The sequence below is a fragment of the Patiria miniata genome, unplaced genomic scaffold, assembly GCF_015706575.1.
Source record: "Patiria miniata isolate m_02_andy unplaced genomic scaffold, ASM1570657v1 HiC_scaffold_24, whole genome shotgun sequence".
NCBI lineage: Eukaryota > Metazoa > Echinodermata > Asteroidea > Valvatida > Asterinidae > Patiria > Patiria miniata.
In genome coordinates this window covers 11,852,898-11,867,665 of record NW_024037063.1, presented here as the reverse complement: position 1 = coordinate 11,867,665, position 14,768 = coordinate 11,852,898, and the positions used below count along the sequence as shown (strand labels likewise).

Below are 14,768 nucleotides of genomic sequence, written 5' to 3'. Positions count from 1 at the left end.
GGAACGAACATCAAACTTTCAATTGCTGAAAAGACGACGAATTGTCTAAGAAGTCTGATGAAGTCGTACGCGTGTGTGTGTTTGCTCAACTGATGGTTTCTTCCGAAGAACAATTTTGGCTGGGGAGTTTGTTAACACAACTGAGGTTCTTAAGCGGTACAAGAAAGGATGAACCGCATCGTACATTGAAACAACCAGCTTGGGCAAGTTTGTTTCTGTTATTTTCTGCGACTACGATAAGCTGAGGATTTTGAAGATGATTAACTCCATGTAAGCAGGCGTACATTTTCTTGGGAAAGTGATTTTGTTCTCTTAGTTGTCCAACCTCGGATCTGAGACAGGAATAGACAATTGACGAAGAACAAGCTTTGTGCAACTGGCATTGTTATATTTGGTATACTCCTAAAGAAGCTGAAAATGTTCAACGAATCTATGGCAGAGGAAGTTTCAGGGTTTTCCCCGCCTCTTATTGCCGTGCGTACTTGCTTCATCACGATCCTTGGATTGCTGATTGTGGGAGGAAATGTACTCTGCATCGCCGTGACGCGCCGCGTGCCCATCTTGGCTGACAGCACAAAAGTTTTGCTATCGTCACTGGCTGTATGGGACCTCTTAGTAGGTGTGATAGTGCTCTTTGACATCATCCCTTCAGCGCTGGACCGATGGCCTTTTGGCTATGCAATTTGCTTAATAGTCACCGTTGTGACCGACGTGTGTTTCGGCATGTCAATTCTCTCGCTTTTTTACCTGAACATTGAGCGCTTCATAGCCGTCACCCGGCCCTACAAATTCCCCATCTGGTGCTCCCGGCGACGCACCATCATACTAATAATTGCATCTTTGACCCTGTCGCTCGTTAATTTTATAACTATTCAAATCGGACCAAAAGCTTCTGCCGAATATTTCCCAATTTCGTCCACATGCTATATAAGGTCGGGTTGGACTGAAATGAGTATTCTGCATCTTTTTATCACCGACATTGGTCCGACTGCCGTGATGATATGCCTCTACTCGCGTCTGATTCAAATCAGCCGACGGCATGAGAGACGCGCCCGAGCAAACGACCCTTATGGAGCAAACAACATCCAGGACAACAAAGCTCTGAAGGTCTTTCTTCTAGTCACCTTGACGTTCGCTGGTTGCCACACGCCATTTTTCGTCTGGAAGACGGTGGAGGGTATCACAGGGAACGCTATCCCACATTGGCTGGAGTTCGCCTTTGCCTGGTTGCCTGTGTCCAATAGTGCCTTCAATGTGTTCATCTACTGTCTATTCCATCGGGTTTATCGTGAAACAGCGAAGAAAATCCTCGCGGAGAGATTTCCTTGCTTTAAGGGCTCTGTTGCACCAGTCAATATCTGAAGGATTTTCCAACTCCATATACAAAGGCAGGCAACGAAACATTGTACCCGAAATAAGTAAACGCAGGTGACGAACAGAATATCCCTTTACATCCTGTGTGGTGTAGGTTAAAATCACCACCTTACCGGCCTGCTAGAAAGTACTGCTTCGGGTGTGGACATGAACAACACTGACATGTAGCCCGGAAAATATGGCCATTGTGGGTGCACACCGGTAAATAGGCTTAAACCCATTAAAGTTACACCCTAAAAATATTCTATATTAGAGAAATCTGAGAGCCATAAAATTGGAAAAAATGAAGAGATATGGCAATGAACCTCTGGACCGGACTTGGGTCTTCTAATTCTGAGCATTTTTGATGCAATTGGGCTCGAAGCTGGCACTATTTTGCCATGTTGTGGAGGGATCGTTTTTCAAGATGGCAAATCTTCCGCTTTGGGAAAAATAAGGGTTATCTTCTTTGAGTGAAAATTCCTCGAAAAGTCAAGGGTCAACTAACAAAAAAATGAAAATAAAATAAAAGGTGACATATTGATCATTCTTTTACTGTGCAGCTTAAATAGCTGTGAGAGTTCTGAGTATGTTTAAAGGGATTTTGAAGTGTGGGGATTGTATTGCAGGGTTGCACCCTTACGGAACACCGGATAAAAGGTGCCCGTTGAATGGTCAGAATTTCGAGGTCAAGACGCAGTCTTGTTTTGCATAAGTGATTGCCGAATCTGCTTGAATGTCATGTCCCTACTGTGATGCGGGCATTCGCTTACAAAGTGGGAGTGGTTCTCCTGGGAAGCAAGCACGGCGTCAAAACTGCCTCCCTTTTGAATTGGGCTAAGCAAACCTTGTAACTTAACTGTTATGTAAATAGTGTGACACAAGATTGCTTATTTAGAATACAATATTGTTGTGTTCAAAGTTGTGCATATTTGTGATGCATATATATAGATTAATCTTTGAATGTCGTAAGCAAAAAGAAAGTGAGCACTAAGAAACTAAATTGGTATCTTTTGACGAAGGGGGACCAAGAAAACATAATAAGTTATAAGAGGCATGGGTAAAAGTAGAACAAACAGGGACATAAAACAGATTGACGTTAAAAAATGTTGACTGCAAAGACCTTACACTTGCACTAACTAACTAACTGTGAATAAGCGGTTTGGTGTTTTCTAAATGAGATCTGTCAAATGTAACATATGTAAAAACAGTCCAAAATTGTATTTATTTGTAACATAATGTGAAAATGAAATACCGAACTCTCCTGTTATGACATCATGAATATTTAATGAGGTAACATTGTGGCCACCATATCTCAGCAATAAGATAGGATATGATTCCAGTTTATTGCACATTTCATTATATTGGCCTGAATTGATGTCCCTCCTGGAATGTCAAGGTCATGTGACCCTTACTTCACGGTGTTAAGAGAAGTGTGAATTTTAGACTCAAATTTTAGATCACACTAATTATCAATCCCATGGGGTTGATACCTTATATTAGCATGAAGTGACATTTCAAGATAAGAATATTGCATTAGCATTACCGCACAACCTATTGTTATAATGTTATTGCGTCAAGAATATTCAATAAGGCAATTTTGTGGCCACCATATCTCAGGATTAAGATAAGATATGATACCTAATCATATTGCACTACAGTGTACTGAACGTGTGCCTGCTGAAATGTAAAAGGTCACGTCACCCATAATTGTGGTGTTACTAAAAGTGCCATGTTCGAGGATTTTAATTTCTATTTTAAGAGTTATAGTTTCTCGGAAAATCATTACACCATATCTTACCATTCGATCAAAAATCAACATCATGATGAAAATAGCTTTGTGATTGTTCAGTTCCAACCAAAATCTCCTTTTGATTTCATTTTTATTGACTCATTACTTGAAGATATCGTCACCGACACAAGTAACACTCCGCCTGTTAAACCTTTTTTTCGGTTTTCAGTTTTTATTTGTTTACATTATTAAACAATATTCATCAAGGTCTACCATTGTACGAAGTTTCAAAGCTTCACTAGCTTTACTTTAATAATTACGCTAATTATCCTTGGCAACTTTTGCGCGAAAGTGATAAATTGTGTTTTCACGAAGTAGCACTCAAGTTTCATTTACCGTTGCAATACATGGCGCGCACTCTGCTCAAATGCCAGCAAAAACGTTTTCACGAAGTAACACACTCCTTGATTGAGCGCGCGCGCCGACCTCCGTTTCCACAAAGTAGCATTTACCTAGTGTTGTAATACATTGAAGCGTGCTACTTTGTGAAAACAAAAATGTATAGTTTCGCAGCTTTTTGGTTTCACGAACTGACACTCACTTTTTTCTCTTATTTAGTGTTGATCTTAATAGCAAATGGGTCAAAACAGCAAATTTAATAACACCAATACATCAAGTGTCCACAACGAGAAACACAACTGAAAATACTCTGCAGTTTACTTTTGACGCAGAGTGTTTTGACGCAAATTGCAAGGTTTTTTTTTAATGCTATGTACATGAGTGTTACGTCGTGGTATCAGTGACGATATGTATAGGCGGGGATCAACCGTGACACTTGTAAGTTGACTCGTGCTGCAAATTGTGTCAATGCGCGAAAGTGCAGCTACTACCACACCGTTGTCTACCAGTCCTCCGCAACACCAGACCATCGTTTCGAACATGTTCACATTGATCTTGGTTGGACCCCTCCACACTCGAAAGGTCACACATTATCTGCTCACCCACATGACCGTTTTAACCGCGGGCCACCAGGGGTCAACTTTCAGGCTCTATACCGAACTGACAATTTATTAATGGGATTGCGCGTTGACCACCAATTAACAACACATTTCTTTGATCATTGAAAAAACGCGACCGCCTTCATCGGAATGGCTATATAGCGAAAATATTACCAATGTGATTTTGCTTTTTGGAAAGGCATGCCCAACAAGATAACGGTTAACGGTTTTTGAATAAAGAACACTGACAGTCTTAATAGTTTATGATAGATACGATAATTAATGTTATGAAAAATTGCACCGATAATTTTCTGACGGAAACAGATGACAGACGGTAAGTGAAATACAAAGTAAAGTTAGAAGCATGCAATTACGGAAGACCTAATTGATTGCAATAATTTGCTGCAAAATTTGTTGCAAGGTACGAACCCAGAATGTAATTTCTATACTTAATTAAAGGTTTATTTCTTTCGCTAATTAGGAGTTTCATAGTTTTTTTTTTTTATCTGTTTCGCATTAGTTATTTCATTTCTGTACTAAGATACATTAACATCTACAAAGTAATAATAATAGCAAGAAAATAATGTGTTTTGTGTTTTATCACTCCTCGGGCCAACTTGTAAGCTGGTGTACTAAAAACGAAGAAAGCTGTTCTCAATTTTAATGTCAAGATTTTTAATGTCAAGATTTTCCCGAAGTGAATAGGTTATCGTCTGCCATTAAGTTCAGAAGACTAACTTTTGACACAACTGTTTGCTTAGCCTAGATTGCCGAGATTGTACTCCATGTCAGAGTTGTAATGACTCGACTCGAGTCCGACTCCAGTCAAAATTTTTGGTGACTCGACTCGACTCGAGTCTCTATGGGTAAATGACTCGACTCGACTCGAGTCACTGCAAGCAAATGACTCGACTCGACTCGAGTCCCTCATCAAAAGATTCGACTCATCAACTCGAGCGAATGCTAATAAGACTCGAGTCCCAAAAATAAAAGCAAAATTTTGCGAAAAGTATTTGCAATGACTTACGGTGCGAATTTTACGTTCGTTTACAAACATACAACGTGTCACAGACTCCCACCTTATGGTTCTGGAACGCACAAAATACTATTCAGGCACCGGATTTTAAACACATTTTCCAATTCGTTGTTTCATCATTGGCTTTGGGCGATTTCTTATAAAGCCTCTTGGATTCGAACGCCGGCTAAATTTATGCCCTCCTTTTATACATTTGGGTAAATAGTGTTAAAATATTCGTGACTCGAATTGACTCGAGCTAAATATTTGACTCGACTCGACCTTCGACTCGAGTCACTTCTTTAAAATGACTCGACTCGACTCGAGTCACTTCTTTAAAATGACTCGACTCGACTCGAAGTCACAAAAATCAGTGACTCGTTACAACTCTGCTCCAAGTACAGAGGTTTTATTTGTGCTACAGTGGTTGCGTGTCCGTGTGTTGTGTATCTGAACTTGTAATGTGGGTTTTCCAAATACATGTAAGTACTTTTAAATTAAACTAATTAACTTGATGTATTTTCTCTACCATTTCTTTATCACAACAAGCAAGTCTTATGCTATTTTTGTAATCTACCGTGCAATTTAGCCTGCGGGGCCTTTGGAAAAATAAACAAATATACATTCGAGGCAAAATAATGCAGCGGGAAAAAACACCAAATCCCAATATCGGTGTACATGTACATGTATAGCCAGGGAAGCTTCGATCCAACCACCAAACGTGTTGGGCGGAAGTAATGAGAGCAATTTCATTTTAATAATTAGACTGATTCGGAAATTAATGAAATATATTTACCCACTGCAGAAAGGGATTAAAATGAACTGGCACACATATACCAAATGTACACGTTCACATACTTACACGTTCACAAAAAGGGTATGGGTAGAAAAATAACTCATTTTATTTCAATCTGATAAAATTTAGCCACGATGTGGGGTAATTACCACTAGACACACGTAATACGTACATGTACGTCAACCTAATTACACGCTTTATTAATATCCGTCGCACCATTTAGTCAACGAAATGGATCCACGAAAATTCCACGGCAATGAATATGAACTAATGCGATAAGAGCAACAACAAAAAATATTATCAAACTGTGTGAAAATAATCTAATATTTATTTTACCGAAACAAAACACCACGTCAAAGAATTCAGACCGTATGGAAATTATAAACAGTGGGCCTCCTGTATGTACATACAGTGTATATCTACTTGTACATGTATATGTAAAACAAAAAAAATTGGCTTCGCCTCCCCGGGTGGCGGGAAGGAGTGTACAATTATGTCCCACTCTCCCTCAAGTTATCTTCAAACGACGCGCCAGCCAATCGGAGTCAACTTCAGAAACTGTGACGCCATTTCTATCAGACATCTATTTGGGAAAGAATTTAGTATCCATACGCTACTTCAGTGGCTGTGTTCTAAGTCTATCAAGAGTCAAGTACATGTTCACAGTATTTCCTATCAAAATTGAAAGTGTTTGTTAGTCCCAGATTCATGTCTTTTCAACATGTTTGCAATGACTGACCTTCATCGAGATGATATACATTGTATGCATTCGACTCTCATTATAAAGAGCACTTTTATAAAGAGTTCTGCTTTATAAAGAGCAAATTCTGAGGTCTCAAATTTCAGGTTCTCTTTGTGTTTCTTTGTTTCGCTGTCCTTTTATAACAACATTCCTGTTATAAAGAGGTAATTTGGCTAGTCCCATCGACCTTGTTATAACGAGAGTCGACTGTAATGAGAAAAAGTGGCGTAAGGATGCAACATTATTTTCCGAAATGTGGAGCGGTTGATTGGTCATTTTGGATGCCATGTTGTTGTAATACAACAACGGGTTACCAAAGACCAAGGCCCCCGCTGAATGGTCAGAATCTGGAGGTCAAGACGCAGTCTTGCTTTGCATAATTTATCACCGAATCTGCACTTATATCTTAGCTCCTTGCTGTGCAAGGGCATACTCCATAGACTACAACCTCCCCCCCCCCCAAAAAAAAAAAAAACACGGAGGCTGACACTGCAATTGCTTTCAAACATTTTGCAGGACAATGTTACATTTTTTTTTTTCAAATTGGACAGTTGGAAGATTTAGACCTTTGTAAGAGGTTTTATTCCCTTTTACTCAACCCATGAAAAAAGCAAAGTGAGTGGTATAAATGTAGCTAGGTCAGCCCTATTTGGAATTCATGCACTGGGCTTTACAAAATAAAACACGATTGTAAAATTACAAAACAAGCATTGCCATCAAAACGTACACCACACTACACACAGTTCAAGTCCAATTGCCGATTATAGGACGTACACTTGACACGTACAAATGTCCACGGATGTAAAAATGAAATAGGCTGTACATGTGCACAAATGTACATGTACATAATCATGCATAGTGAAAAATACTAACAATAAAAAGGCACCCGTCGGTTTTAAGTTGTCTATCTTATACTGCCGTGCACACTTCTGTGTTTGAGTTGTTTTTCACACTTTCAATGTTAAATATCGAGAAACATAGTGTCTGTACATGCCTTACTGCCAACTGATTTCAAAAATGGCCGGATGTCTGAAACACACCAGTGGTTCTCATCATCAAGGAGTCTTTTCACTCATCCTCTTCATGAACTCTTGGAAGTTTTTCGCCTCAAACTCGGTCATGATTTTGTTGAGGGCATAGATCTCCCGCCTCTGCCGCTGTTTCCAGGCAACGGCCTGGTCACGCTGGAGCTGCTGTTCTGTCTTCCGGGCCTCCTCCCTCTGCTGCTGTTGCTTCTTCTTTGCTTTCTGCTCCATCCCGGACAGGCGATCTCGGACAGCTCGCTGGCTCTGATGCCAAATGAGAGGGTGGATAAAAAATTATTTGTTAAAAGGGGAAGTTCAATCTATGTATTTTCAATTGTAACTTTATGTAATAAACCAAGTGATATTCCAGGGGAAAACCCACAGACGTTGACAATACATGTAGTAAAAAACACACACGCAATTCACAGTTTAGCCTTTGGTGGGATTCGAACCCAATTCAAAGAGAGGGCGGGTATTAGGAAAGCATCACTGTGATAAAGTTCAACACTGTCCAGTTTATTATACAACTTGGAGTATTAGTGTCTGTATTCTTGGGAGGACACTTGAAACTTATTATCATTATGGGCATGTTTTAGAGACAGGCAAAGACCTTATGGATAGCCCCACGAGCAAGCTTTTTAAGAACAGATTTGTCTTGCCTTTTTTTTGTTCATGTTAAATGCCTCATCACTATTTGAAAACCACATCCTTCGTTAAAAGATGAAGTACAAAAATGTACATGAAGATTTATTAACTTTGCTAGAGTTTGATTAACTGTTCTCTACATTTCCAGTTTGTTCAGTTGTTGTTTCTATTTTTAACATATGAATGTCAATGCTTTACACAATACATGTATGCTTTTAAAATAGCTACATGTACATGTATTTGCAAGCTCTTTTTAGTTAATTTGTGCTTTTAAAGGGGGTTGGGGCCTTCAGAGTGCCAGAGGTTAACTTTAAAGAAGCACTTTCCTTACCCTTAAGTCCATCATAGATGGGATGTACTGGTACCTCTGCAACATCTGAGGGGTCGGGGTACCAGGCGGTGCACAGGGAAGAATCAAGCCACACTCCCTGAGGTTGCCAGACTGTTTCTCTGACAGGTACACCCTTGTCACCCTTGACATGTTGCCTTGGTCTCTGGAGCCGCCCCCAGGTCCAGACGGGCCAGGGATTCGAGGTGACACCCTGCTGGCATAGATGACTGGGTCGGGGCCCTCAAGGGAAACTTTGCTCATGAGGAGAGCCCCCTGCGGTGAATCCCTGTATGGAGAGTTTGTATACTTAGGAATGTCTCCTCTCTCATCACCCAATGACTTTTTCTCATTCTGATGAGACACAATCCTCTCTGTGTCACATTTGCTGTAGCGTGAGCTGTACACTTCTATCTTTTTTGTTTCCACCATAACAGGCATGGCCCGGAGTATGGCACCCAGAGAGTTATCTTGTAATGGAGCTGTTTTATCGGAACTGGATCGCCTGCTATCCTGGGGATGCTTCTGTAAATGGTGGGCCCTGGATTTTGTCCTTTTGGTCTTCCTCTTCTTTTTCTTGGCTGATTTCTTTTTGTGGAATTTGGGTGACACTGAATGATCTATGGAAGACAAACAAAATAAAGAATAAAGTTTGACCACTTTTATCACAGTTCATAAAAAAAAAATACAAAATGTTAACAAACAATACGCAGCTGAATAATGCGTTAAGATCTAGAATGATAAGGGCAAAAATCTAAGGATTACATATTCATGGTTGAAACGATGTGCATGAAATCAGTCAACATTGAAATTATGTAGTATATCTCACATTTAGGCCTAAAAGACAATGAGCATAACGTTACTTTATTTTGGATTACTTGAACAAAATTATAAAAAAAAACTGTGCAGTACATGTACAAATGTAATATCAAAATTAAAACGACGTGCAGCTGTATCACGTGAGAAGATAACGGAGTTTTAAAATGGACGAGCTATAAAGACATGAAAGAACAGAAGAAATAATTGAGCTGTTCACAAAGGCAATTGTGATCACATGGATCAAAATCAGGGGATTATGAAGGGGAAAATGATGGGTCAGAAGATGGAAAAGTGACAAAAGGAAAATCACATGTTTAATTGGATAATAGTAGTGCTCATTTACCTGCAACATAACCTTGTATCGTCTCCTCAGACGACAAGCATTGTCGTCTCTCCGTATCACTGTGCCTGTTTCCTGGTAAACTTTCAAGTGCACTAAAAGCAGCTGGCGTTCCTCTATCATCAAGGCTCTGGTCCTTCCTTAAATCTTGACCTGAACGTTGGGTTTGGTCATCTGCCCTGTACAACAATGGTGTTCTTGAGCTGCTTGATTTAGAAGAGGTACTGTTCTGGTTGAGGTCTGGGTTGAAATAATCATACGTAGTGCTACTTCTTCTGGGGTTTTTATTAGGACTTGCTGCTTTTGTCTTTGCACTAAGCGAAAGTCTTTGAAGAGCTCGAAAGTTTGGAAATGTACTGTTCCGTGCAGTACAGTGCTGTGAAGACTTAACAGAGGTTTGCTGATTCTGCTTCTCAGTGATGTTCCTGACTTGAATGAGGAATGGGGAGTCGGAGGACGTGACTGACCGTGCACTTGGGCTGTTTGGTATCTCAGGTAGAGAACAGATCCGGCTCTGTGTTGGTGTGGAGACCACTGCATCTGGCCTTTGGTTGGTTGAGGCTGACATATCCACAGCTTGTCGGGATAGGGCAGCCATCGTTGAGGCAGAGATAAGCGGTGAGGGCGACACTGGTCCACTGACAATCGAGCTGGATGCACTGCCATAGCGCGATAGGCTCCCAGGGTCTCTCAATGGAACCGGATACACACAAACCCTGACAGACATCTTATCAGGGCTGACTCAATGTTGTCCAACAGGTGCCATCAAGTTGCTGTCAAGACAAAATGTACACAGCATAAATCTCATCATTTTAGCTCAATACAGTATGGAAAAAAAACTACGCTTGTGGGTTTAATTTTGAAAAATGCATGAACATTAACATGCCAGTTTAGTGTGAAATAAACAATGTTACCTACATTGCCATATTAATTCGCTTTGGCTTCAAATTGAAGTCACTTTGTTTCACCCTCAGGTGTAAAATATTAAAGAAAGTTTTCCTTTAAAAATGTAATTGTGACCTCAAACTTGGCTGGTGAAATACATGAGGAGGGCCTTGTCTTTTCCTTGATCATAAAACTTTTGGAGAATTTTGTCCATTAAAGAGTGAGTAGAGTGTGGGTTCGAGTCCTGGTCTCGACACTCGTACTGTGTCTTTAGGTTTAAGCAAGACAGGGCCGTAAAGCCGCTTGTCTTGTGCATTGTGTAATGCACGTAAAAGAACCCAGTACTGCCAAAATAAAAGAAGGGGTTTAATTGCCCCAGTGTTTCTGGCAGTGCGTTTATCTTTAACCAAGGCAGGGAACACTTGCAAGAAGAAGAAGAGTTGGCCTGATTTTGTTTTGTATTATTTTTTTTCTGCACTCTCTGCATGGCCATGGGCATGATGACATGGATGGATGATTGAACCAACGTACGTACGAACTACGACTAGTACGAGTATAGTTGAGACTTAATTTAAGTTATTAAATTTAAAAGGCAAATATATTCCAGTAAGTCTTACAATTCTACACGTTAGGTTGAACCACCGCCACGGACATTGGTGGCACTATTTTCATGCCAAAAATGACCTAATTTTTTGTGACCACCTTTTTTGAAAAGGTTTGACATGGAGTATACAATACAGGGATACTTTCGCTTAGCTCCAAACATCAATAAAAGAGAATTGCAGGGTGTAGGCCTAGTTGACCTTAGAAAGTTTGGTTTGTTATTAATCACATTGCCAAAAAAAGTTGTGGATTCCCCAAACAGCGACGTGGTTATTTGTGTGTGAATTTCCCATACCTTTGTACACATTTATATCAACTGACGAGTACTACTACTTTACTAGGCTACAGTCCTAGAAATGAGGCTAGTTCTAGTACTAGGAGTAACCGACGAGGTCACATTTATTTCAGCCAAATCGAGCATCAATTTATGTAGCTGGAGTTACCCAGCCCTGAGTTTTATCATTGGGTTGTCTATAAGGGCTGGAGCGAATTTTTCTCGTAACTTGTAGTATTTGCAAAAAAAATTGGAAAATGTTCAATTTTGTCCCCGTTACACACTAATTGCAACTGCAACTCACCCCAAACTTGCCTGGAATAACCATTACACAGGTCCTTGAAGTAAAAAACGATCCACGATGAAGATTCAGCCTACAATTGCAGTGAAAACAGGAGGAATAACCGCTAACCTGACAACCTTTCAGGCATGGCCAGGACTGCTATTGGTTTGTGCACAAAAAAAATTGTGTACAATGAATGGCGGTCGATTAACAGGCACAGAGAGCGATCGCTGTCAACTACTCGTTTTGCCGGCTGCGCTGGCGTTGGCGCGTGACGTCACGCGGAAGCGTAACACCCGATGACTGTTTCATGCACTATTGGTTGCGGTTCCAGTACCAAAGCTGTGATGCGAGTGGTAAACCTTATACTAGTGCATGAAACAGTCATCGGGTGTTACGCTTCCGCGTGACGTCACGCGCCAACGCCAGCGCAGCCGGCAAAAACGAGTAGTTGACAGCGATCGCTCTCTGTGCCTGTTAATCGACCGCCATTCATTGTACACAATTTTTTTTGTGCACAAACCAATAGCAGTCCTGGCCATGCCTGAAAGGTTGTCAGGTTAGCGGTTATTCCTCCTGTTTTCACGGGTCGCACTAAACAGCGTCAACACAGCGTCAACACATGACAGAAGCGTCAACACACCGTCAACACATCCAAAACACATTCTGAATTGACAAAAAGGGCATATAATTGTGAAACATACAATAAAAGAGAATTTCCATTGGATTGAGTTTCCATTTCGTTGTTAAAAATATCGTATTTTCACGCGAAAAAAATGACCTTAACTTGCACGGCCGTTGTCCGCCATCTTGACTTCGCACAAAGCTTGGACTACACCATTTCAAGTAGGGGTGTGTAGGTAATGACATTATCTTGTCATAAACAACAGAGGGCGCCTTGCTGCAGACTAGACAGAGGGATACCAGATCTGTGTGAGGACTAAGGATCGGAGGAGTGGTATATCATTATTTTGTGAGTTGTGTTTATGTTTTGGTCTTTGCAGATATTTTTAACACTGGCGACCCCGGCCGCGTCCCTCTCTGTTGGTTTATTGTACAACGCTATCACCCTTTAGAATAATGGTATGGTCCGCGCTGCCACTGAGGCAACATGGCGGGTGTTCGGCAGCCGATTTCGGAGCGGCACGGAGAGCCAATTTTCTTGAACTAAAAATCGCGATTTTCAGACGTTTAACCTATTGATTTTAAGCACAAATCTTGTTTCTGTCCATACTGTATGGGTTACATACTGCTTTTGTCAATTTTAATGCATTTTGGATGTGTTGACGCTGTGTTGACGCTGTGTTGACGCTTTGGAGTGTGTTGACGCTGTGTTGACGCTGTTTAGTATGACCGGTTTTCACTGCAATTGTAGGCTGAATCTTCATCGTGGATCGTTTTTTACTTCAAGGACCTGTGTAATGGTTATTCCAGGCAAGTTTGGGGTGAGTTGCAGTTGCAATTAGTGTGTAACGGGGACAAAATTGAACATTTTCCAAATTTTTTTGCAAATACTACAAGTTACGAGAAAAATTCGCTCCAGCCCTTATAGACAACCCAATGATAAAACTCAGGGCTGGGTAACTCCAGCTACAATTTATGCAAAAAAACAACTTTAAAATTGCAATAATGTCAGAACTGCTTGCCCTATGTCTGATGATTATGAAGTTAGTAGCCTAAACCATTTGTTTAATTGCATTTTGAAAATGAAAGCTCTCTCTTAGTTTAAGATAAAGCAGCTCTACAACTTAGTACAAGTATCGGTACAACTACAACTAAACTATCAAATCAACTTTGAAATTACCTATCTACATGATAATTATCGGATAGTATTTCCCTTACCGTGTCCATTTGTGGTAACCAAAAGCTGCATTAATAAGATATGACAGGTATCAAGGTGTAATGTATACAAAGCGATTTAGAAACCTAATCCATGACATAGATACGGAGGCATTCCGCCGACTAGCTAAACCCGATCGGCCGGTCGTGTGTCAACAATAGTGTTGTTGCTTAGAGACGGTCCTACAAAGGTCAAAGTTTACTTGCTCTCATTCAATAATAATCATGCAATTATAGAAAAGTCCTTTCTGTGCTATCATTAAAAGAGCGATTGATGATAAATAAAAATATATGTAACGCTTTTTACAAATTATAATACAGTAAAAACGTAAAACAAAATAATATCGTTTAAATCTTTAATTTTTGTAATATGATTGTGAGCACAAGGATGCGGAGCACGTGTGAACGCGATTGGTGGTCTGCGCGATTCTAGGATCGAACTGTATCATCACGCAATGCATTGTTCGCGCAAGCTCGGGCGATCGCGCGTGCGGGCATTGATGTGTATAGACGTGGAAGGGTAGAACTTACATAATTTTGCTGCGCAATACTTCCTGCCAAACGCTCCATGTATATATGTGCCCGCCCTGTTAGCCGCCGCTTTTTGAACCACATTGCAGACAATATATGCCTAAATACTCTTAATGAAAGGTTTAAAGAAAACACCATGTGCGAATAATTTCTCAACTAAGAGAATGCATGGTTCTGAAAAGAACCAGAGGTATAAACTCGACGTTCACCGGTCAGTATGCTAGCTCTGACCGTTTTCAGGAGAGTGCCTAAACTCCGAAGAAAGTAAAAACTTAATTAGCAAAAGCGAAATCGATGAAGTGTGAAGTTGCATCCTGTGTGGATGCCAATTAGCTGGGATCCTGGAGCAAGCTTGGTGCCCACTGAAGTGGAACACTATAAAGTGTCAGTAGAGGGAGGACCTAGGGTATAGGAGACCCATCAGTCTAAGGTGGAAGCTGAGGACCTAGGGTAGGAGACCCATCAGTCTGAAGGAGTGGGAGCAGAGGCCCAAAATATTATTTTAGCCGTTTCTCACAAAATAAGCTCCCAAAATATCAGATTTTTGGAGCTGGAAGGCA

The 14,768-nt window shown here is 40.6% G+C and overlaps 2 protein-coding genes across 2 annotated transcripts; one reads left to right on the top strand and one right to left on the bottom strand.

Moving 5' to 3' along the window:
* The first annotated feature begins 996 nt into the window (after positions 1-996).
* Positions 997-1,362, top strand: LOC119731962 (trace amine-associated receptor 13c-like). The gene has a single exon (XM_038205286.1). It carries the CDS (start codon positions 997-999, stop codon positions 1,360-1,362), a length of 366 nt encoding a protein of 121 aa, XP_038061214.1.
* Positions 1,363-7,195: 5,833 nt separating this feature from the next.
* On the bottom strand, positions 7,196-13,839 carry LOC119732246. The gene is made up of 4 exons (XM_038205685.1): positions 13,681-13,839; positions 9,797-10,566; positions 8,638-9,254; positions 7,196-7,925 (listed from the first exon to the last, which is right to left on the bottom strand). The coding sequence occupies exons 2-4, from the start codon at positions 10,518-10,520 to the stop codon at positions 7,692-7,694; spliced, it is 1,575 nt and encodes a 524-aa protein (XP_038061613.1). The 5' UTR covers positions 10,521-10,566; positions 13,681-13,839; the 3' UTR covers positions 7,196-7,691.
* Positions 13,840-14,768: the final 929 nt, after the last annotated feature.